This window comes from Cervus canadensis, chromosome 21 (assembly GCF_019320065.1).
Source record: "Cervus canadensis isolate Bull #8, Minnesota chromosome 21, ASM1932006v1, whole genome shotgun sequence".
Lineage (NCBI taxonomy): Eukaryota > Metazoa > Chordata > Mammalia > Artiodactyla > Cervidae > Cervus > Cervus canadensis.
Genome location: NC_057406.1, coordinates 27668187 through 27694111, shown reverse-complemented (window position 1 = coordinate 27694111; position 25925 = coordinate 27668187). Strand labels below are relative to the sequence as shown.

The 25925-nt window shown below is 38.0% G+C and overlaps 1 protein-coding gene and 1 pseudogene across 1 annotated transcript in view; both read left to right on the top strand.

Annotated features, from left to right (window-relative positions):
• PLCZ1 (phospholipase C zeta 1) overlaps positions 1-25925 on the top strand; it is a 46147-nt gene that overhangs the window by 3400 nt on the left and 16822 nt on the right. Inside the window, exons 4-9 of the mRNA XM_043440918.1 lie at positions 8975-9206; positions 13604-13805; positions 16600-16744; positions 21090-21239; positions 21794-22036; positions 23310-23457. Of these exons, the coding sequence (XP_043296853.1) occupies positions 8975-9206; positions 13604-13805; positions 16600-16744; positions 21090-21239; positions 21794-22036; positions 23310-23457 (1120 nt within the window). The remainder of the gene's footprint in view (positions 1-8974; positions 9207-13603; positions 13806-16599; positions 16745-21089; positions 21240-21793; positions 22037-23309; positions 23458-25925) is intronic.
• LOC122424121 lies at positions 25795-25915 on the top strand (annotated as a pseudogene).

The following is a 25925-nucleotide window of genomic DNA, read 5'->3' as shown; positions in this document are numbered from 1 at the left end:
CTGAACTTCTCCGGAGATTGCTGTAAAAGACAAAGAATTCAGAGTTGCTTCTATGGGTCCAAGGAGCTTGTGCTGCCATAAGCGATGAGAATTTTGATTAATTTCTAATACCACACCTGAAAAACACAAATTTCTCTGAAAGGCCGTTACACATAGAATTTCCCCCCAGTGGTATTGCCCAAAGGGAGAAACAGTTATGTGCTCTCTGGTTTAATAAAATTCACATTCAACACAATATAGAGGTAGTAATATGTTGAATCTGTATTTAATGTGAAATACAGTAAATCTTAGTGATTTTCAAGTTGCTTTGAATTAGCTGCAAGATAGAGATAGGTCTTTGAAATGCACTTGAGTAAAATGCAAGCTGTATCGAAAAGCATTATGTAGAGTGTTCAACAGGTATAACAATTAAATAAATAGCTCATTAATTGGAATTTATGATTATTTGGACATAGCCAGGCTGAAGGTCTATTTTGTTTAGCAAAACTTTTTTAAAGTAGCTATGGTAACAGTGTTAATTATAAAAATTAGAGGAGCAGAGATTCCTTAGAATACTTCAAAAACCCCTTTAAAATGACCTCAGATACTTTAGAAGCATCAATTATGTATAAACAAGGGTGATGATTATGGTAAACCATTAACTTCTATTTAAATAATTCTCCTAATAGAAAATACTTTGTTGCCTTAGGTGAAATTGCTGTATATGGATTAAAATGTTGATTAAGTAGTATGCCTAGGAAAAGTATATTGGTTAACTGAATTTTCTAGATAGCTCAAGATTAAGCTTAAACACCCAACTCTTTTGCTTTAACTTATGTTGCTGATCTCTCCACTCGGCAATGATACACCTATTAGCCAGAGCAAATAAAATGAATCACAGTGAATCTTTTTTTTTTTTTTTGGTGTCCACAGAAACACAAAGGCTCTCAGTGTCTCAGCGCTGTTGTCGTTAGCAAGCTTATTGGGTGTAGAGATTCTTCAGTCTGTTAGAACCTAATTGTGCAGTACTTGATTGACAAGTCAGAAATCTCTGAGCAAATGTTTTAATCTGCAGAATGGGGCTACTAATATATTTATTTTGCAGGATGGTTCTAAATATTAAATGTTATCATTTGTGAATGTACTTAGTATCAGGCGCGGCATAAAGTAGGCACCAAGTAAATTTCAGTTGAAGCTACATCAAGATTGTTCAAAAAAATAGAGAAAATTACATTATATTTATTGATTTCCTAAGTGTTAATAGTTGACATAAATTCTGACTTGAATTTACTTTCTGACAGGGTGAAAATTTATTATAAAATTTGAGTAAAGCATGTATAACTTCATGACCCTGGCAAAATATTCTAAACTTCTTTTTTCCAAAATTAATTACTGAGTCTTGACTTGAGCAGTAGTTCTCTAAGTTTTTAAAAAATCCCTTTATTAAATTAAAAAAAATTATTTTTAATCATTATTTTTAATTTATAGCAGGAAAGATCCCCTGGAGGAGGGTATGGCAACCCACTCCAGTATTCTTGCCTGGAGACTCCCCATGGACAGATTAGCCTGGGGGGCTACAGTTCACGGGGTCACAAAGAGTCTGACACAACTGATAGACTAAGCATAGCGTAACACAGCTCAGGCTGATTTTAGGAAATATCGCCTGTCATTTCAATACACATAGCTAGTCTTAGATTACAGTCTTCACTGTTGGCTGAATATGAAATAGTATCCTTTTCAAGTGCAAGAACTTATGTTTCTCTATATTTGCCACGGTTCTGCTGAACCCAGAAACACAAGCCCCACTGGCTATTGGAGCCAGTGTGTCCTCTGGACAAAAGGTGTGACCTCTGGACAAGGAGTGTGTCCTCTGCACAGCAGCTTGTGTGCCCAAGCTCACTTCTTCAGGCTAGACTCTGAGATATGCACAAAGGCCTTCAGGAAAGACTAAGTCTTAGGTACCTCTGATCACTGTATCTGCATTAGGGCTTCCCAGGTGGTGCTAGTGGTAAAAAACCTGCCTGCCAGTGCTGGAGACCTAAGAGACGCAGCTTCCATCCCTGAAGATCCCCTGGAGGAGGGCGTGGCATCCCACTCCAGTATTCTTGCCTGGAGAATCCCATGGACAGAGAGGCCTGGCAGGCTACAGTGAATGGGCTTGCAAAGAGTCAGAGAAGACTGAAGTGACTTAGCATGCATAACATGCATGCATGCATTAGGGACAGAAGGAAACAGAGAATAAGAAAAGGGGAAAGAACAAGTTGCTTGCTAGTTTAAACTAGTATATCCATTCAGTTCAGTCACTCAATCATGTCCAACTCTAAGACCCCATGGACTGCAGCACACCAGGCTCGCTGTCCATCATCAACTCCTGGAGCTTACTCAAACCCATGTCCATTGAGTCAGTGATCCAATCCAACCATCCCATCCTCTGTTGTCCCCTTCTCCTCCCACCTTCAGTCTTTCCCAGCATCAGGGTCTTTTCAGATGAGTCAGTTCTTCACATCAGGTGGCCAAAATATTGGAGTTCCAGCTTCAGCATCAGTCCTTCCAATGAATATTCAGGGTTGATTTCCTTTAGGACGGACTGGTTGGATCTCCTTGCAGTTCAAGGGACTCTCCGAGTCTCCAATACCACAGTTCAAAAGCATCAATTCTTTGGTGTTCAGCTCTCTTTATAGTCCAACTCTCACATCCACACATGACTACAGGAAAAACCATGGCTTTGATTAGACAGACCTTTGTTGGCAAAGTAATGTCTCTGCTTTTTAATAAGCTGTCTATGTTGGTCATAACTTTTCTTCCAAGGAGCATAAGTTTTCTTCCTTGGAAGAAAAGTATGTCAGAGTTTGAGGAAAAAGTTGCAAGTCATAAGATTTCCTAGACTATATTTTGAATACATTGTTTTTAGGGTAATTTCAGATAGAATTTTAAAACGCTACATTTTATGTTAGAAGTTCTGGCTTTGATAGCTCAGCTTTCTCATCAGATAGATCAGCTTTCTTATAATATCGTTTATTAAGTAACCTTTCATCTTTTTACTAGCAAACTGAGCAGTGGAAATGGTAACAATGTGAAAGACCTTAATTCTGTTTTCTAAAGTGTACTATCAGAATGAGTAACAATAGAATTATTTTAATATGTTCTTTTATCCTCCTGGATTCAATCATTCATTTAAACGTATGATCACTAGGCTCCTAATTTAGGGTGTGCTCAGTTGCTCAGTTATGTCTGACTCTTTGCACCCCCATGTGGCCCCTTGGACCATAGCCTGCCAGGTTCCCCTGTCCATGGAATTTCCCAGACTAGAATACTGGAGAGGGTTCCCATTTCCATCTTCCAGTAATAGGCTTTGGGGATAAAAAAAGAATAAAGTATCTACTTTCATTGGGGTCATAGGTTTAAGGTAAAATATATATTTTATTTCTTTCTTAAATTAAAAAAATTATTCAAACATTTCATTTTTATTTATTTATTTAGTTATTATTGGCTGTACTGCATGAGGGGTGGGTTTAGTTCTCTTACTAGGGCTCAAACCCTGGCTTCCTGCATTAGAAGCATGGTGTCTTAGCCACTAGTCTGCCATGGAAGTCCCCGAAAGATATATTTTAAAATTATACATAAATTGTTTGGGAAAGTTCTTTTTGTAATGCCTTGCAAAGAATAACCACTTAATGAACTTTTATGTTTTTATAAACTAGAGAAAGATGATTTCATTACTCTTTTTTTTTTTTATGTTGTAAACTGTAAATGATTAATATGTAACATTTTGAAAAGCTGTAGTATTCCCTGCAGTGGGCCCTGAGATTTTGCATATTTCCTGTAATATATTTTAAAAGACATCTTTTCCTGATCTCCCTAGTTTTAGGGAGATATTTAGTTCCTTTTTCCAATTAAATGAACATATTTCATCAGAATCATCAAGTTCTGAAGGCCTCAGTCAAACACTCTTATACATACTGTTAGTCACTCAGTCACGTTCACTTCTTTGTGATCCCATGGACTGTAGCCCGCCAAGCTCCTCTGTCCATGGAACTCTCCAGACAAGAATACTAGAGTGGGTTGCCATTTCTTCCTTCAGGGGATCTTCCTGACCCTGGGATTGAACCCAGGTCTCCTTCATTACAGGGAAACTATTTACCATCTGAGCCAACAGGGAAGTCCTATATGTACTAAGGATATGGGAAACAAGTGACAGACTTTGCATCTGAGACAATTCTAGAAGGGATGTGTAAAGGTTTTATTCTGGTATAATAAACCCCAGTAGAGAAGCAGGTATAGAATCTTCTAGGAATCCTAGGTAGGGCTCTCTGACATGACCTGAGGAGAAGACACAGAGAGACATAGGGAAGACTTCGAGAGAAGGACGTTTTTTTGAAGATTAGTAGAAATTCATGCTCATGCACAGTCACTTGGTCATGTCTGACTCTTTGTGACCCCATGGACTGCAGTACATTGGGCTTCTCTGTCCATGGAATTTTCCAGGCAAGAATACTTCAGTGGGTTGCCATTTCCTACTCCAGAGGCTCTTCCCAACCAACTTAAATAAAAAAGAAAACAATATTCCAGACAGAAGAAACAGCCTTTACAATAGCAAGAGGTGGCTTGGTATTTATATTGTAACTGATTCAGAGCACAGTACAGTGTGAAGTGCATGGAAGAGGTGGTGGTGGTGGGTGGGGTGCAAAAACCATGTCTTTGAGGGCCTTGGAGGCCAATAGTTTGGATTTTGTCTTGAAAACAGAGGAGAAACACTGAGAAATTTAAGAGAGTTAGAGACATCAGACTTGTATTTGACATTAATTTATTTCTGCAAATATACTCTTGTCAACTGAACCAATACCTGCAACCTAAAAGTTGAGAGTTATGTTCTGTTTGATGGGAAGTTTTAGGATTTTGACCCTGGGAGGTAGCATCTAAAGTAATCCTGGGAGAATTGCTCTGAGGAGGCAAGGGGGACCCAGGTTACATAGAAATTTTACAAAAGGTAGGTAGTCTGAATGTCAAAAGATCATTGTAAATAAAAGAAAACCAGATATCAGTGACAGTGAAGTCGCTCAGTCGTGTCCAACTCTTTGCGACCCCATGGTCTGTAGCCTACCAGTCTCCTCCATCCGTGGGACTCTCCAGGCAAGAATACTGGAGTGGGTTGCCATTTCCTTCTCTAGGAGATCTTCCCAACCCAGGGATCGAACCTGGGTCTCCTGCATTGCAGCAGACACTTTACCATCTGAGCCCAGATATCAGTAGTTTAGTGCTTTTCTAAGTATAGAAAGGTGTAAGAGTCTAGGCTCACTGAAATCATTCCTTTGATATGCACCTCAGCTATCTGGGGTCATTAGTCTGTGTTTTCATATCCTCCTCAGGGTTCAACATGGGAAGTGGCTGCAGTCTGATGGCAGGTGTTCTTTCCTTCCTGAGTTCCCTCAGGGCTCACCAGCTCACATTGAAAGAAAGTGAAAGTGAAAGTCGTTCAGTCCTGCCCGACTTTTTGCGACCCCATGGACTTTACAGTCCGTGAGATTCTCCAGGCCAGAATACTGGAATGGGTAGCCTTTCCCTTCTCCAGGGGCTCTTCTCAACCCAGGGATCAAACCCAGTTCTCCCGCATTGCAGGAGGATTTTTTACCAGCTGAGCCACCAGGGAAGCCCAAGAATACTGGAGTGGGTAGCCTATCCCTTCTCCAGTGGATCTTCCTGACCCAGGAATTGAACCGGGGTTTCCTGCATTACAGGTGATTCTTTACCAACTGAGCTATCTGGGAAGCCCCCCGCCAGCTCACATTGGAGGGTTGCAATCACTGATGATATCCTTTGTTTATTGATATGGCAGGAAATATTCCATTTCTTACTTTGAGTATGGGCAATAGTGTATTGTTTTTCTTTCCTTCTTTGGAGTTAGTTCAAGTCCTGGGACTGGTGACAATTGACATATAAAGCTTTTGATCTTCAGTTTTATCCTACAGGGAAGATATTGATACATTGATACCCTATATTAATATTGAGGCTGCTGTTAAGAGGCTCAGTACTCAGATTTGAACCTTCCTTGCTTACCGCTTTTCTTCTTCCCCCTTTTCTTTTGCTGACACTGTGTTCCCCAGGCCTCATCTTTCTTCTCCTTATTACTTATGCTTTGTGCTTTCCTTTTCCTTCTTTACCAAAATTATAACTTCCCATCTCCAATGATAGGTTTCCCTGGTAGCTCAGCTGGTAAAATATCTGCCTGCAGAGTAAGAGACCCCAGTTCGATTCCTGGGTTGGAAGATCCCCTGCAGAAGGAAAAGGCAACCCACTCCAGTATTTTTACTTTAAAAATCCCATGGATAGAGGAACCTGGTGAGTGATAGTCTATGAGGTTGCAAAAGAGTCGGACGTGACTGAGCACACATAAGTACCTCACGGGATGGTGTATGTCATCACCACAGTGAGGACGAGGTTTGAGGCCAATCCAGGTGGTTCAGGGATGCCCTCAGTCTTGAAGAATCTCTAGCATTAATACCTCAGCCTGAAGTTGGGCAAATCTTTCTGGGCAGAGAGCTGCTTATGGGCTGCAAATCTCCTGAGGAACAGGGTTTGCTTCTTTACTTAAACTGGGCAGCCCAGGCCACCAGGTTTTTTTTGGTTTTTTAAATTTGTATTGAGGTATGGTTGCTTTAAAATAGTGCATTAGTTTCTACTCTACAGCAAAGGGAATGAGCGATAAGTACACATATATCCCCCTTTCAGATTTCCTTCTCCCTGTAGGTTCATCACAGAGCACGGAACAGAGTTCCTGCGCTATACAGTATGTTCTCAGTCAGCACAGCCGCTCAGTCGTGTCCGACTCTCTGCGGCCCCATGAATTGCAGCACGCCAGGCCTCCCTGTCCATCACCAACTCCCGGAGTTTACTCAAACTCATGTCCATTGAGTCGGTGATGCCATCCAACCATCTCATCCTCTGTCGTCCCCTTCTCCTGCCTTCAATCTTTCCCAGCATCAGGGTCTTTTCCAATGAGTCAGCTCTTCGCATCAGGTGACCAAAGTATTGGAGTTTCAGCTTCAACATCAGTCCTTCCAATGAATATTCAGGACTGATTTCCTTTAGGATGGACTGGTTGGATCTCCTTGCAGTCCAAGGGACTCTCAAGAGCCTCCTCCAACACCACAGTTCAAAAGCATCAATTCTTCGGCACTCAGCTTTCTTTATAGTCCAACTCTTACATCCATACATGACCACTGGAAAAACCAGAGCCTTGACTAGGTTGATAAAGTAATGTCTCTGCTTTTTAATATGCTGTTTAGGTTGGTCATAACTTTTCTTCCAAGGATCAAGTGTCTTAGTTTCATGGTTGCAGTCACCATCTGCAGTGATTTTGGAGCCCAAAAAAATAGTCTGTCATTGTTTTCACTGTTTCTCCATCTATTTGCCATAAAGTGTTGGGACCAGAGGCCATGATCTTAGCTTCCTGAATGTTGATTTTTAAGCCAACTTTTTCACTCTCCTCTTTCACTTTCATCAAGAGGCTCTTTAGCTCTTCTTCACTTTCTGCCATAAGGGTGGTGTCATCTGCATATCTGAGGTTATTGATATTTCTCCTGGCAATCTTGATTCCAGCTTGTGCTTCTCCAGCCTAGCGTTTCTCATGATGTACACTGCATAGAAGTTAAATAAGCAGGGTGACAATATACAGCCTTGACGTACTCCTTTCCCTATTTGGAACCAGTCTGTTGTTCCATGTCCAGTGTTAACTGTTGCTTCCTGACCTGCATACAGATTTCTCAAGAGACAGGTAAGGTGGTCTGGTATTCCCATCTCTTTAAGTATTTTCCACAGTTTGTTGTGATCCACACAGTCAAACACTTTGGCATAGTCAATAAAGCAGAATTAGATGTTTTTCTGGAACTCTCTTGCTTTTTCTGTGATCCATTGGATGTTGGCAATTTGATCTCCGGTTCCTCTGCCTTTTCTAAATTCATCTAGAACATTTGGAAGTTCACGGTTCACGTACTGTTGAAGCCTGGCTTGGAGAGTTTTGAGTATTACTTTGCTAGCGTGTGAAATGAGTGCAATTGTGCGGTAGTTTGATCATTCTTTAGCATTGCCTTTCTTTGGGATTGGATGAAAACTGATCTTTTCCAGTCCTGTGGCCACTGCTGAATTTTCCAAATTTGCTGTCATATTGAGTGCAGCACTTTCACAGTATTATCTTTTAGGATTTGAAATAGCTCAACTGGAATTCCATCACCTCCACTAGCTTTGTTTGTAGTAATGCTTCCTGAGGCCCACTCGACTTCACACTCCAGGATGTCTGGCTCTAGGCGAGTGATCATATCATCATGATCATCTGAGTCATGAAGATCTTTTTTGTACAGTTCTTCTGTGTATTCTTGCCACCTTTTCTTAATATCTTCTGCTTCTGTTAGGTCCGTAGCCTTTCTATCCTTTATTGTACCTATCTTTGCTTGAAATGTTCCCTTGGTAGTATCTATAATTTTCTTGAAGAGATCTCTAGTCCTTCGCATTCTATTGTTTTCCTCTATTTCTTTGTATTGATAACTGAGAAAGGCTTTCTTATCTCTCCTTGCTGTTCTTTGGAACTCTGCATTCAAATGGGTATGTGTTCTCATTAGTTATCTATTTTATACATTAAAAAGGAATGGAATTGCGTCATTTGTAGAGATGTGGCTGGACCTAGAGACTGTCATACAAAGTAAGTCAGAAAGAGAAAAACAAATATCGTATATTAACACATATATGTGCAATCCAATCTATTTGCAAAGCAGAAGTAGTAAAAGAGAATCAGGCCACCAGGTTTTAAGTGGTAATTATCCACTCGTCATTCCCAAGCTCTGGCATCATTTCATGCAGTTTTATATATTTATCTACAATAAGAATCCAATGTAACTTCTTTTCAGGATAAGTTGGTATATATGTTACACAACTACTCTAACATTTTTGTTTTGTGTATTTTTTACATTTGAAATGTGAGCCCACCAGTAAATTTTTTTAGTAGGATAATGACAGGCTGCAACAAGGAAGAATCACCATAGAAGAATTTAGAACAATTTATCGAATTATTACATACAGAGAAGAAATTATTGAGATTTTCAACACGTATTCTGAAAACCGGAAAATTCTTTTAGAAAAGAACCTGGTCCAGTTTTTGATGCGAGAGCAGTATACGCTTGACTTCAGTGAAAGTATTGCTTCTGAGATCATTCAGAAATATGAGCCTATTGAAGAAGGTATGACTGTACTTCAGAGTTTTAAATATTTGTATGCAAACTGGTTTTTATTAATAGCAGTTATCAACTTCAAACTTGATTGGGTCAAATTTCTTCTGGGTAATACTATATATATTGACAGTTTTAATTTTGTAACTTACAGACAGCATACATACCTTTTAGAAAGCTATGTTGTGTAACCACGACTTTCTTTCATTGTCCAGTTCCTTTTAATTGTTTCTGTACCTCTCAAGTGTTCAGAGATGAACTTAGGCAGGGAAAACAAGATGAGGAACCTGTTATAATAAGTACCATAATGGAAGACAGGGTCCTGAGATTCATTAATAAGATAAAAACCCAGGTGTAGGTAGTTTTCCATTTTTATGTATTATTGACAAAATATAGAATATTAAACTAGCTAAATGAAAACAGTTCTAGGAAGGAGATAAAACATTGTAAAAGCATTCATTTCACTGTTGTTTACACTTAATTGTCTACATTTCATAAACATTAAAACATTTTTGCTTTTCTTTCATTTTCCTATGCAATCATCTGGTTTAAGTCCATTGACCATTTTGGCTAGTGATCTCTTGTATAGTTTTTGATCTTTGTTTCATCTTTAATGGGTAAAACACTTCGATTTTTTCCATTTATACTTATTTTTAAATAAAAAATAATGACATAATATAATATAATATTCATATAGTTGCAGAAAAAGCACTATTAAAGCATGCTGTTTAACCCTACAGAGATTAATAGAATAGCTCAGAATATTTATTTAACAAGGGCTATATGAAAGTGCAGGACTTCTCAGGAGGCACTAGTGGTAAAGAACTCACCTGCCAATGCAGGAGATATGAGATGTGAGTTCAATCCCTGGGTCGGGAAGATCCCCTGGAGGAGAGCGTGCAACCCACTCTGGTATTCTTGCCTGGAGAATCCCATGGACAGAAGAGTCTGGCAGTCTACAGTCCGTAGTGTTGCAAAGAGTCAAACAAGATGAAGTGACTTAGCAGGCACGCACGCATGTAAAAGCCCGAGTTCTGCCTTTGCAAACTGGTTTATGGCTCCCAGTGCTTAACATATGATGATATGGGTTCTAAGAAAACAAAACATCCCTTCATGGACTCATACTTCCTGATTTACTGAAGTATTTATCTGTGGCAACCAAGCATTTTTCTAGGAGCTGAGGATACAGTGGAGAATGAGGCAAACTAAGTTATATTCCTGATAAGGGTTGGAAGGAGACTGACAATAAATAATTAAACATACAGATAGATAGTTTTAGAGAGTACTATGTACTGTGGAAAAAATAAAACAGAGAGTAGACAACCCACAAGGTCTAGCTCAGGTGAGTGTTTAGGAGAGTCCTTCATGGGGAATGTAACATTTGAGCTGAGATAAAAATGATGAGAAAGAATTAGTCATGTGACAAAATGGAAGAAGGGTCTGAGGCCTAGGCAAGGGAAGTGTTGGACCTGAGGTGGAGAAGCAAGGCACAGGAAGAGGACAGTGTGGTTCGAATCTGGAGAGATCGGCAGGGATCAAATCATGTTGGTCTCGTTGGTCATAAGCTAGATTTTGGCTCATGACTCAGTAGCACATAAAGACTTTGGATGCTTCTAAGCATCGTTGTGGTAAGACGGAAGATAGTGCTAGTAAGAGTTTGATCTCCACTAAAACTTGCAAGTTTGCAGGAAGATAAAGAGCTTGTATCAGAATGTAAAACAAGTACGTCTGTAAGCACATCTGATGAGTCCAGATGCTGAGTCTTTACTTTCAATTACAAAGACTTTCCCTAAGAAAGTAGTGAATTGATTTATGTTTTGGTTCAAGCTCTTTATATCATTGCCACCTGGAAACAACCAGTTCACAGACATGTACTTTATGGCCCTGTTCCAGTGAAGATTTTTAAAACACTGACTTTGGAATTGTTACCCTTGGGTGGTAAATTAAGTGTTTGTTGTTTAGTCGCTAAATTGTGTCTGACTCTTTTGCGACCCCATGGACTGTAGCCCATCAGGCACCTTTGTTCATGGGATTTCCCAGGCAAGAATACTGGAGTGGGTTGCATTTCCTCCTCCAGGGGATCTGTCCAACCAGGGATCGAACCCAGGTCTCCTGCACTGCAGGAGGATTCTTTACAGTTTAAGCCACTAGGGAAGCCCAACTTAAAAGGTGCAAAGGCATAGTGGAATGGTGCCACTGACATTTTGGAATTGTGTTTACATTTTAACTGTGATATTATACTGTATCCATTTCTTCTTTTGAGTCTTCCTCTGCTTCCATTCGATCTTCCCTGGTAGGTCAGACAGTAAAGTGTCTGCCTACAATGTGGGAGGCCCGGGTTCCATCCCTGGGTCGGGAAGATCCCCTGGAGAAGGAAATGGCAACCCACTCCACTATTCTTGCCTGGAAAATCCCATGGACTGAGGATCCTGGAAGGCTACAGTCCCTGGGGTCGCAAAGAGTCAGACACGACTGAGCGACTTCACTTTCACTTTCTACTTCCATTCAGACAGTTTTGCACACAGGCAAGACCACTCATTTCATTTACATGACTATTGATCACTTTAGAGACTTATTGGGGCCAATTTGAATTATGAACTTATAGTCCCAAATGCTGCTAAGTTTCTCAAGCTTGTCCCACAGTGATATGTGACATGTACCAAATGAGGAGAACCTCATTTTATTTTAAATGTAAAAATCCATCAGATTAACTATCATCTCAGTCTGGTAGTTTTTAAGGGCATAACATGAGTTCGTTTTTTATTCCATTACCAAAGATATTTACTTAGTTAATAGTTCAAAGAGCTATAAGCCAATCACTGGTAATTGCACTGGGAAGAAGAATAAATTCATGCAAATCATTACAATTATGATATACGAAGCATTTGCCCCATACACTTGCATGTTTCTAATTTGCATAGCTTTGAAATAGAGAGTTTAGTTTGCATCACTATAAACATTTTATGTATTTTCTTCTAGCTTTTATTTTTTTAAAGTAAGATTGTAATAGTATTTTGAATGCTGGCTTTTTTGTTTTTATGATGTCATAAACATTTACTTAATGTCACTATGTATTTTTTTCTGATACATTATTTGTAATGTCTGCTTAGTATTGTATCATATTTTGAGATTTAATCTCTTTCCTCCCCTCGCCCCATTTATTTTGCTTTTATAAATAATGCTAGTGTGAGCATTCTTGCATATCAAGCTTTGTCTGAGTCTCTATTTCTGTAGTTTAAATTCCCAGAAATAAAATTCTTTGCCAAGAACCACTCACTAAAGTGAATACTCACACCAACTTTTAATATGAGGCAAACTGGGTTATCAGCAACAAAAGCAACGGTAACTAACCTTTATAGATCTAATATGCAGCGCTAGTATGCACGAATGGATGTTATGATTGCCAGCATTCCTAAGACAGGGAGAGGTTAACAGGCTCGTCATATAACAAATAAATGAATTTAACCCAAGCTGTCTCATTCCAGAGCCAGTGTTCTGCTTAAATAGATAATTTTGGTATATATGATACAGTGCAAAAAAGTTCACAGATCATTTGCTAAAGATAATAATATGCAAATGACTCAGTAATTCAATTCATAGGAATGCACCCAATAGAAACATGTACATATTTGCACCAAAAGAAATATACTGGTTATTTATAGCAGTATAGTTTTGTAAATAGCCCCAAACTGGAAATTATCTAAATGCTCATCAAGAATAGAATTGATAAATTGTGGTATATTCACACAATGGAGAGCTATACAAAAAATAGGAATAAAAAATATCTGTGTGCCACTATAAGAATAAATCTTATAAACAATGTTAAGTAAAACAAACCAGTCACAAAAAATACATATTGTGTGAGTTCACTTATGTAAACACAAAAACTAAAGAAAACTAATCTATGCTTCTAGAAGCCATACCACTGAATATACTTGGCAGTTGGGGATTGGGGTATGGAGGAAAACTAGAAAGTTATAAGGCGGCAGTCTTCTGGGGTGCTATCGTGTTCTGTTCTTTGACCTTGGTGTTGGTTACATGGATGGTTAGCTTGTGGAAATTCATGAATCTATGACACATGTCCTTTTCTTGTATATATTTTAATTATTTGAAAAAAATTTTTAAACATGCAGGTCTTTGTTGGCTATTTTAAATATAGTAGTCTTGTATATATTTTTTAAACATTAAAAAAACAACAGAGATGATTAAGTACTATTTAGTGTACTTAAATGTTGATATGAAAGAACTAAAAATAAAAACCTTAGAAAAATTTGTTTCCAAAGAAACTTGAATAGATCAGTATTAATTCTAAATGAATACTTTAGAAACATGCTCTGCTGCTAAGTTTAAAGTGAAATGTAATTTTTATACTATTTATGATATTTCTGCATTCTTTTTATTTTTTATAGTTAAACAAGCACACCAGATGTCATTTGAAGGTTTTAGAAGATACATGGATTCATCTGAATGTCTGATATTTAATAATGAGTATGGTCATGTTTACCAAGATATGACTCATCCATTGACTGATTATTTTATTTCAAGTTCACATAATACGTACTTGATATCTGACCAATTATGGGGACCAAGTGACCTTTGGGGATATGTAAGGTATTTCTTTTGATTTTTGAATCTATTACATTTTAAAAATGTTTGAAAGGTCTTAGTGGTTTCTACCCCAGTAGGCTGTAATTCACAGTAAAGGAAGGCAGTGCACGCTACAAAAACCAGAGGGTAGAGAATTTTGATTGGTGCGTATCTTGAATATCCAACCTTTGAGTGGTTGTATACTTTATTCAGTGTATTGTTATCATGCATGTGTGCATGCATGCTAAGTCGCTCAGTCATGTCCGACTCTGTGTGACGCTATGGACTGCAGCCTGCCAGGCTCCTCTGTCCATGGGATTCTCCAGGCAAGAATACTGGAGTGCATTGCCATGCCCTCCTCTAGGGGATCTTCCTGACCCAGGGATCGAACCTGTGTCTCATACATCTCCTGCATTGGCAGGTGGGTTCTTCCCCATCAGTGCCACCTGGGAAGCCGTTCTAATCCTGTCTGCCAACCTCCTCTCCCTGGTTATTGGCCCTTTGAAGATTCCTGAACAATTTGGATATTTTGTGTAGGAAAAATGTGAAGAAGACTTTTAAAATCTTATTTAGCTATTCAGAGCATCCTGTACTTTAAAGAAAAAAATATGGTCAAAATTAATTCTCAGATATCTCCATGCCAAAAGAAAAACAGTAGCATTTATAGATAATAATACATATGTTTATATGTCAGCCGACTTACATAGATTAAAGGCAGTCTATGTTGCACCTTTAATTTTGTTTTCTACGATGTATCATATACTGCTCATACCAATTTAGCCTTCAGTTTTAGTTTAGTCAGTCCACTGAAGATACAGTGGTGAGCAAGATTTTCGAAGTGGTTACACTCGTTTGTTCATGAGAATAGACAGATAATAAAGAGGGAAACAAATCAGTATTTCAAGGGACTGAATCATATGAACCAGGGTAAAGTGACAGAAGGTAACTGTGGGGTAAGGGATGCTCCTTTTAATTGAAGGTTCAGGAAAGGCTTCTCAAGAGAGTATAGCTGTGGTTTGAGTGATAATAAAGAAGTTTCAGATCTAGTAGGAAGGGAAGAAGTAATAATGCTTGGCATGTTTACAAGAAAGACAGCAAGTGTGGGTATAAATGAGTGAATGGAGAAGGAAGAGAGGTGAATTAGAGGAAACAGGCAAGTTTATGAGGCTCTTGGAGACCATGGAAGGGAGAATGGATTTAATCTGGTTGCATAGGGAAGTCAATGGAGGGGTTTTCCTTAGGAAAATGTCATAATTTAATTTATTCTTTACTGTGGAGGAAAGACTGATGGTGAAAGTGTAGAGGTAGGAGATGCTTTGAGAAAATATTGTCGCAGTCCATGGATGATGGTGATCTAGATGGTTAATTCATGAGGCAGCGGTTGAGACACATGGTTGAATTTGAAATATTTTAGGGGACAGAGCCAACAAGGTAATTTACCAGGCAATCTGAAGAGAGGTATGAGGGGAAGGGGGTATCAGAATTTGGGGCCTGATAACCTAGAATGTGATGACATTATGGGCAGAGATGGTGAAGCCATTGTAGGGTGTGATTCAAAAGCAAAAGTTCCGTGATGTCCATGTTCAGTTTGAGATATTGATTAGTTATCAAAGGGCTAGGCAAGATAGTCAGTTGAGTATATGTATCTGGGGTTTAGAAGAAGTATCTAGGTTGGAAAAATAAGCTTGGAAGCCCTTGGCATATATATGCCATTCAAAGCTATGTGATTGGGTGATATTACTTAGGAAAAATCATAGAAAAGATATAATCCCATGATAACATCAAACTTACAAGTTAATATTGCTTCTATAATAAAATCTAAGTAAATACATAAATCCACAAATTCAGAAATATACACACTTAAAATCCTGTAAGGATAAGCCCATTCATAGCTCTACAGAAATTTCTATTCATACTTCATTATATTTTTTTTGAGAGAAAATACACCTTTTCAACAGGTTGTTTTAGAAATATAGAAATTTAATTTTGAATTCTGAGAAAATGTTCTACCCCTGTGAAAATTTACAGTTAAGTTTAATTATATTTCTTCCTCTATTTCCTTACCCACTTATGAGAGATACAATTTGATACAAGTTTTTCAAAATTTCTCTACTTGTGAGAGGTGGTGTAGAGTGATGTTTGACTATTAATATTTAAGTTTCTGGTGCTGATCTTTCCTTCCAGTCCCTCATTTGTTAACTACAAATGTATATAACATTTTTTATGTTGCAGTTTCCTCCTCTTTAAAAGAGAAAAACCAATATTAACTGCATTAAAGATTTTAATTCATGAAACCCCTCGTAGATTCATTTAAGTGGAGAATTTCTTTATTGAGTGAGAAATTTTTCATGATTCATTCCCATGTTTCATTATTCACTCATTTCAGTCAGTGTGAGATAGTGAAAAGTGGCCTCCACACCACCACGGAGCTTACTCTTACGAGCTTCTGAGTAAAGGGTTTGGCATGACCCAGTGCAATCCCCTCATTTTTTGCTGGACACCAAACCATGTAGTTAAAATAAGCAGCTAAAGGTTGGCTTGATCATGGATAGAATTAAACCTATTTAGAGATGTAGCCAGAAGCAATATTTTTAAGGTTCTCTTCCATGGGAAAAAAGTTTTCTATAAAACCACAGAGGGTTTTGATCTACTAGTAGGCAATGAAACCCAGGTAGTATATGGTTAAAAGTGAAAGTGAAAGTCACTCAGTTGTGTCTGACTCTTTGAGACCCCATGGACTGTATAGTCCATGGAATATGGTTAAAGGTATAACCTATAATCCAGGAATGACAATTTTATTTTGTTTAAATTTTACTAGTGCCCTTGTGAAAGGATGCCGCTGTCTGGAAATTGACTGCTGGGATGGATCACAAAATGAACCTGTTGTATACCATGGCTATACATTCACCAGCAAGCTTCTGTTTAAAACTGTTATCCAAGCGATACACAAATACGCATTCCTAGTATGTGCATGCCTTTGTTAAGTCACAGTTATTTAAACATGAGATAATTTAATTGTTTCAAAATCCTATAATGCTTGGCCTTAGTTTAGATCAGTGACATTTCATCTGTCGGTTATGGTCCATTAGCAAAATCCATGTAGTATGTATCATTATGTGTGTATGCTCAGTCATATCTGACTCTTTATGACCCCATGGATTGTAGCCCATCAGGCTCCTCTGTCGGTGGGATTTTCCAGGCAAGAATGCTGGAGTGGGTTACCATTTCCTTCTCCAGGGAGTATATCATTAAAGACAGATTTATTAAAACAGATCTCAGGTAGGAAGGTACATGTAGTTTCATGGAACTTTTTGTTTAATTATGTAATTATATTATATATGTGTATATGTATGCATGCATGTGTATTGTGTCATAATGTAAGTTATATTTCTTACCACTAGTTATGGCCAAAAAGTTTGAGAAATACTGTTCTATTTAATAGTAACTATTTTACCAACATTCAGATATTTTACTTTCAAGACACAAATGTCAAAAATGTATTATCTCAACTTTTGGCATATTTTATACTATGATGGCAGTTATTTATACAGAAAAAAATGTTTAAAAGTTTACTTTGGATTTCAAAATTGTTATTAAATTTATTAAGTTAAAGATTCAAAGATCTAATTCTTTCTTTCTAAAGCTTCTAATTCAGTTTAAAAATACTCATCTGTAAATTGAACAGATTTTAATAGTCACTGAATTTTGAACAATACTTGATCCCATTGACAAGCTTGGTTTGAACACCTTCAGACATTTTAAATTGTGTTTTTAAACATAGTATATTTGATTTCTTTCTTAAGTACTTCAGTTGTAGTGTAATTGAAGAGATTTAACAAAATCTAAGTATTTAAGGTCTGTTTAATAAATTAAACTTACAAAGTTGAAAAACCTAAAGTTCTCTTAGCTTGGTCAATGTATTATCTGTAAACAGAAGCCTAACTTAAAATCACATACTTAGATTAATTGTTCCATTATATTTTGGAGTATAAAATACTAAATACTCATAAAATATTTTAAAATTTATCATAATATAAAACCTTAATATATGGCATTGATTCTCTTAAACATCTAATTTCTGATGTTTAAATTTATCCAAACTTCTCCTTTGAATTTTACACCAATGTAGACAACTTTCTATTTGACATTTCCACTTGCATGTTTAATAGCTATAGTTAACATGTTTCAGCTTGAGCTCCAGATCATAACCCTCTTTTTCCTAGTCCCACTTGGCCTATGGTCTTTTCCATCTCAGTTAATGACAACTGTGTTTGGCCTAAATCTTTATTGTCCACTTTAATGTTCCCTTCTTTTCTCTCTAAATCCTCTATATGTTCTTCAGCAAATCCTCCTGGTTCTAATTTCAAAATGTACACTGAATTTAATCCCTTTCCCCATTCTCACTGTCACTCTCCTGGTCAACCAGCATCACCTCTGACTTGTGTTATTGCAATGGCTTCTTTTTTTTTTTCTTTTCAATTTCTCCTTTATTTATTTTTTACTGGTCAGCCACTTGTAAAAGAATGCAATGGCTTCTTATCCAGGGTCTCTGCTTCTCTCCCTCCTCTTCTGCAGTTTCATCTTAATATAGCAGAGTGACATTTTGATAAGTCCGATCATGGTATTCCCCTTTTCAAACTCTTTAATTCCACTCAAAATAGAAGTTAAGGTCTGTACCGTGACTCCCAAGGCCTTACATGACCTGTTTACCATCACCTCCTTGATGTCCTCTCCTCCTCTCTCCCTTGTTCATGTGGCCATTTTGACCTCCTTACCTCTTTTCAGACCCATCTCAAAGCCTTTGCACTTGCTATTCCCTTCATCTGAAATACTCTTCCCAAACATTTTTGTACCAAACTCTCCCACTTCATTCAGGATGGATAACTGAAGGAATAAAAGGAAATAGAGACAGCCTGAAAATTTAAAGGCCTTGCAAGGATGGACAGACATCTACAACTTTTAAGACTCCAAAGAGTACGTAATGGAATGAAGAAAAAAGAAAGGCCTTGAACAGACTCAGTGGAACTTCTCAGTTGGACACAGTGACACAGTTTTGCAGCAAAGATTAGACTGAAGTTTAGACTTTCTACTCAACATAGTTGCCATTAACTTGGGGATAAGAGAGCAATGAAATAAAAATACACTGGATATCTATGGCCCAGAAAGAACTTTGAGTATAGGTTCCAGCACATGTGACTTACTAGAAACAAGTGTATATGAAATTGTGGTTTTTGAGGGCATTAGATTGCTAAAAACAGGAGCTAAGTCTGTCTTGCTAGGGGAACCTTAAAACCACGCTTAGTCAGAAAGTGAACTGCAAAAGTTGTTTAGCTTTAAGAAAAGCCAACTCCTCAGTTCACACTTCAGATCTGGCCAAGGAGGATAAAGACAAGATGATCTTCCCAGAGGATGGAACAAACACCACAGACGACAGTGAGCTCTTCCCAGTGAGTGAAGTCAGGGCCTAATTGAGAAATCCATTTGCTAGGTCTTCACTTTGCCTAAACTCAAAATCACTTATTATATTTGGGAAAAAAAATTTACACTCTTCTCTTGATATTAGACTTAAGTTTATATATGTATAAATGAAAATGAAAGTATTAGTTGCTCAGTTGTATCCAACTCTTTGTGACCCCATGGACTGTAGCCCAGCAGGCTCCTCTGTCCAAGGAATTCTCCAGGCAAGAATACTGGAATGGGTTGCCATTCCTTTCTCCAGGGAATCTTTCTGACTCAGGGATTGAACTTGGGTCTCCACAGGCAGATTCTTTACTGTCTGAGCCATCAGGGAAGCCCTATATATATATATATATATATGTGGGTATTTGCAAGAAGATCATTTTGTAGGCTGAATAAGAGCCCCAAAGATACTAGATTCTAATTCCTGGAACCTGTAAATGTTACTTTATTTGTTAAAAGGATCTTTGCAGACGTGATAAGTTAAGAATCTTGAGATTAGACACCACCCTGAGTTATCTGGATGGGTCCTAAATGCCAGTATCGTATCCTTCTTCATGGGAGGCAGAGGGAGATTTGACACACAATAGAAGAAGAGGCAGTGCGAAGATGAGGGGCAGACACTGGAGTGATATGACCACAAGCCAAGAAATGCTGGCCACCACCAGAAGCTGGAAGAGGCAGGGAAGATCTCCCGTAGAACCTGCTGACATCTTCATTTTAGCCTGTGAAACTGATTTCAAAATCTTGGCCTCCACAACTGTGAAAAGATAAATATCTGTTGTTTCATGCAACCTAATTTATGGTAATTTGTTACAGCAGCCATAAGAAATTAATAAGCTCAGACTTAATATGATATGTTATATGCAATATGACATATGACATATCTATCAAAGGTCTGTAATAATTCAGCAGACCTTGCAATTCCTTTTCTTGTTACTGTAAATTGGCAAATGTGCCCTGAAAATTATATGTGGAAAGAAGGAAAATAATTTTGAATAAGATATCCAAATGAGTGATATTCACTATTTTGTGACAAATTTAAAAGTTACAGTGGTGGAAAATACCTTTGTAGAGTCACTTTTAACCCACTCCAGTATTCTTGCCTAGAGATTTCCACGGACAGAGGAGCCTGGTGGGCTAAAGTTCACAGGGTCACAAAGAATAGACATGACTGAAGTGGCTTAGCATGCACACACACACACACACACACACACACACACACAAAGGCGCTTTTACTTACTAGATATTCTTTCATATTTAAAACCTGGAAATATCTTTATCTTCGTTTCTAATTATAATGCAGTGAATTTTGATTATAGAATTTAAAATAGAAAAAAGTAGAAAATTAACATTTTGTCTAACATATCAGTGTTAACGTTTTTCCTAAAAATATCAAAACATAGATATGTACTTTATAAAGTAAAAATGTAGAATCTTACTTTTTGGCAACTTGGTTTTCTTCTTAAGACTAGATCATAGATACCTTATTTCTATAGCAGTATATATAGCTCTACTTCCTCTGTGACAGATCTTTATCATTCCTTTATATGAATGTGCTATTATTTATTTTAAAACATGGGGAGTTTTAACAAATTTATTTGTTGGGGGTTTCAGTTTTTCCCCCTATATTTTAAGTACAACTGGGACTAATTTACCTTTATGTACAGATTTAATGTTCCCTGTTTTGTCAGACTCAAAAGTATTTTCAGTTTAAAGAATAGATAATTATTTTGCTAAGGTACTGAACATTAGAAGTTAGTTTTAAAATCAATTAAGTACTTTTATTAATTGCATTAAAGTTACTGAGGAGTTTTGATTGTTAACTGTGGTAATGGTTAATTTTTTTAGGCATCTGAGTACCCAGTGGTGCTGTCTTTAGAAAATCACTGCTCCCCTTCCCAACAAGAAGTGATGGCCGACAGTTTGCTCGCTACTTTTGGGGATGCCTTGCTGTCATATACGCTTGATAATTTTTCAGACAGACTACCTTCACCAGAGGTAATACTTTGTCTGAGAAGCTCAGGCTAAGAAAAAGACTGCTGCTGTTAATATTGGCCAATGAGACTGAGCTGGAGATTAATGAAAAATGCTTAGTTTTAATTATAGTGGTGTATCTTTGCAATGTTCCTAGGAAATAGCCCATGAGCATTTAGGTGAATATATTTTGATAAAAAGGATAGTCTAGTGTAGTGTTAGTTGCTCAGTCATGTCTGACTCTTTGCAACGCTATGGACTGCAACCCGCCAGGCTCCTCTGTCCATGGGATTCTCCAGGTAAGAATACTGGAGTGGATAGCCATTCCCTTCTGCAGGGAATCTGCCTGAACCAGGGTTCAAACCCAGGTCTCCTGCATTGCAGGCAGATTCTTTACCTCTGAGCCACCAGGTAGATCCCTTTGTTTCTATTAGGTTTTTAGGAATATGGAAAAAGGGGCTACCTATATTACTACTGTGGGCAAATTGAAAATATGATGAAAGGCTTTTCAATGACCATGACAAGTGCAAATTTAGCTGTACATGTATAATTGTATCTCTTTCAAATTGTTTCTGTAGGCATTAAAATTCAAAATATTAGTTAGAAACAAGAAAATAGGAACCTTACGTGAAACCCTTGAAAGGAGAGGTTCTGATATGCATGGGCAGGTAGAGGAATATGAAGAAGAGGAGGAGGTGGAACAAGAGGAGGATGGAAGTGATGCCAAAGAACCAGAACCAGTGGGTGATTTTCGAGATGATTTGGAAAAGGAAGAACAGTCGAAACGGGTGGTCAGAATCCCACTCTTCAGGAAAAAGAAGGTGAGGCAACGTTTTGTGAAAATCTTACAAGTGATTGAAAAGTTGTTTTATTTTTTTGTTAGTTGAGAATTTTTAAAACTTTTTGGAGGAAAACATCTTTTTCCTACTTGTAATCACTTTAGTTTATCATTTAAAATTTATTTGGGAAAAATTAGCAGTGGAAAAGAAATTTTAGAAGTTGTTATCTCTTTCCCCATGTTAGCTGTTCGTAAATTCTTTTTCTCTACAGCCAACAAATGTTAGGCCTTCTTATATATTAGACGTTGTGCTGTGTATAAAAGATAATGTCTCTGCCTTGAAGGAGAGCTTACAGTCAGAGACAAGAAAATCACTGTTTATATTATATAGTATTTAAGTATACAAGTTAGCATGACAAAGGAAGGTATACAAGGTTGCAAGCAATACAAAACTAATTCAGCTGGTTTAAATAAAATGTGAATTAATTCAGCTGGTCAATAGAAATGAAACATTCAGGAAAGGGAATCTAATTTCAGGAATGATTTGTTAAAGCGTATTAAGCAAAGTCCACAGAATTTTCTTTCTGCCAACTTTGGCCCCACTTTCCTGATATGGATGCAAGCCTTTGCAAAGCTTCAGTTTTACATGCTTCTAGATTCAAATCTAAAAGTCCTGTCTATCTTTCAGCTACCCAAGCCAACTCCTTTTGGATCACAGTAGTAGGCTGGCTGTGATCCAAGCATGCGCACATGCCTAAATTGGTTTCTGTTGCCAGGGGAATGCACTCTGCTTAGCCACACCCACTTCACATGATTGACACTTAAGCACATGGATTGAGCATGGGCAGGCAATGTTTTCCTGGGGAGGGGGCAAAAAAACACTTTGGAAGAGGCTAACAGAACTGCAGAGAATATAGATTTTGGGCTGGAAAAGTGTACAATAGTGTACTATACAGCAGAAGTTATTCCAAAATGTTAGATCACATTGGAAATAGTCTAAAATTCCTGAACTTGTAAAATTCAGTAGACTAAACTAAGACCTTTGGGAAAAGGAAATAGAAATAATTGTCATCTTCAGTACTTACTGCATGAATTGGGATTTTAGGTTTAGACTGCCTGGTAAGTAACATCAAATGCTATTATCATAGAACGTATTTACATTGACCCAATTCAAATAGTTTTTGAGGGTATAATCTTATGAAAAAACTAAAATCATTGATTTGAAAGCATATTTTCCTTATTGGAAAAATAATTTTTCAAATGATTAGTGCAAAATTGTGAAATTATTGTTTTTTTTTTTTGTTTGCACCATAAAGATAAAAATATCTATGGCCCTATCTGATCTTGTTATTTATACTAAAGTTGAGAAGTTCAAAAGTTTTCATCATTCAAATCTATATCAACAATTTAATGAAAGCAACTCTATTGGGGAATCCCAAGCCCGAAAACTTACAAAGTTGGCAGGTAAATTCTTATAATTCAAATAGATGAAGTGTTTAAACAAGTTATATTCACTTTTAAGATGTCAAAATTGGTCAACAATGTTCATAAAACTATGTTCGAATACAATTTCAATGTATTTAACAGATTTTAAAAAGGGTTATGTGCCTCAGGTCACTTTACATTTTATTTCACAGAACTGAACCATTAATTTACTTCTCTAAGTCATGAAAGTTTGCTTGAGAATGTCCAGTATGGACACTTTGTTGGGAGGGGCTGTGGTGAGCAGTTTATATGAGAGAGTAGTGAATGACAAGGTTGCAGAGGTAGGCAAAGCTAAATTAGAAGAAACTTGAACTTTGTAAGTGAGCAGAAGATTGAAATCTCAGGAGTTACATGATCCCTTGTATGTTTCTGAAAGATGCCTCTGTTAGCAGCATAAGAGTGATGCTGGCTGTAGGGAGGAGATGATAAAGGATTGTTGTTGTTCAGTCACCCATTTGTGTCGGACTCTTTTGAGACCCCATGAACTGCAGCATGCCAGGCTTCCCTACCCCTCACCATCTCCCGAAGTTTGCCCAAATTTACGTCCACTGCATTGGTGATACCATCCAGCCATCTCATCCTCTGATCCCCTCTTCTTCTGCCTCAGTCTTTCTCAGCAGCAGGCGCTTTTCCAATGAGTCAGCTGTTCACGTCAGATGACCAAAATACTGGAGCTTCAGCTTCAGCATCAGTCCTTCCAGCGAGTATTCAGGGTTGATTTCCCTTAAGATTGATTGGCTTATGGTAGCGAAATTGAAGCCAGGGTCAACTTTGTGGACATCTATGAATGAATGAATGCCGAGTCACTCAGTTGTGTCTGATTCTTTGCGACTGTAGCCTCCCAGGTTCCTCTTTCCGTGGAATCTTACAGCCAAGAATACTGGAGTGGGATCCTACTCCATGGGATCTTCCCAACCCAGGGATCAAACCTGTGTCTCTTGTGTCTCCTGCGTTGGTAGGATTCTTTACCACTAGCAGAAGTGGGCATCTATGAGGTAGAGATCATAGAGTAGAAGCTGCATCTCTAAAGTGAAGAAGAAGGTAAAAATGGTACTCAGACCAGGCTGCCTGATAGCTGTGTGCCTACAGAGGAGCCATTTGTCTCTGAATCTTGTTTTCACTGTCTCCAGACTCTAAATCTGAGGTGCGTTACTCTATGTGGTACAGCCCGAGATACGACTGTCAGGCCTGGGAAAAAGAATGGGAAGTGGACTCTGCCTTGTTCTCAGACTTACATGGTGGGGAACATCATCAACTTGGAGCTTCCTTGGTGGCTCAGTGGTAGAGAATACAGCTGCCAAAGCAGGAGACTCAGGTTTGATCCCTGGGTCAGGAAAATCCCCTGGAGAAGAAAATGGCAACCCACTCCAGTTCTTTCCTGGAAAATCCCATGGACAGAGGAGCCTGGTGGCTACAGTCCATGGGGTCACAAAAGAGTCAGACACGACTTAGTGACTAAACAGCATTTATCAACTTAAAAACGAATGGTCTGTTGGTAGGAGAAATCTTTTCTCTCTTACCCCTCTTGAATTCTTGTGACTGGACTAGTAATAAAATTGATGCCAGACATATTGACAGGAGAAAAATAAAACAAAATTTAATTCATAGAAATGAGACCCTAAGAAGTGACCAAAGTAGGCAGCTTTTATGCTTTCCAGACAAAGAAACAAATGTATGAGAAACTGACAGGAAATTAGTGAAGAATCTAAACAGTTTGAGCTTGGGATAGTAATTAAATAAGACACCAGGTTTATTTTTATAGGCTTCTCAGCTCTGAATTCCCTATCATTGGTGGAAAGGATGTCCTACCTTCGGATACAGGGAGTGTACCTTTCACATGAGAGATTTATTTACTGTTTTGAAAGAAAAAGAAAAGAGGGAGAGTGTCCCTCTTGCACTGGCCATTGCTTAACTTTAATCCAAAATAATCAATATGCCACTGAGGCACATTTTGAGGCAGCCTATGCTGGGCCTCCACAGTCAATGAGAATAAGGTGACTTGCCATATCCTTTTTAAAAACTGCAATCTACTATCTTATGTAGAAGCAGAGAAATCAGCACCCGCAAACCTGCAAAAAAAACTTGAGAAAAGCTCCTGGCTATTTGGAAATGAAGATTCTAGTATATATGGTGGTTAACCTCATTGGGCTGGCCACCGGTGCTTTAGGGTTTTGAGGCATGCTTTAACTCATGTCCTCAAAATGCCTATTAGAAACATGCTGGATATTTTAGGACTTTTTGGTTTTTGTTGTAAACTGAGGTTTGTGACCAAAAATCTATTCAGTAGCTCTACATGGCAGTTAAAAGAAGAGAATAGTATGAAATGGAATATAATACCTGGGCCTCTCATAGTGTCCCATGCCAGAGCAAACGTGGCCCCGAACCATTGCCTGGCCTCTGCCAGTAGGCTGCAGGCACTGAAGCGGGTTGCACAGTGGAAAAAGAAA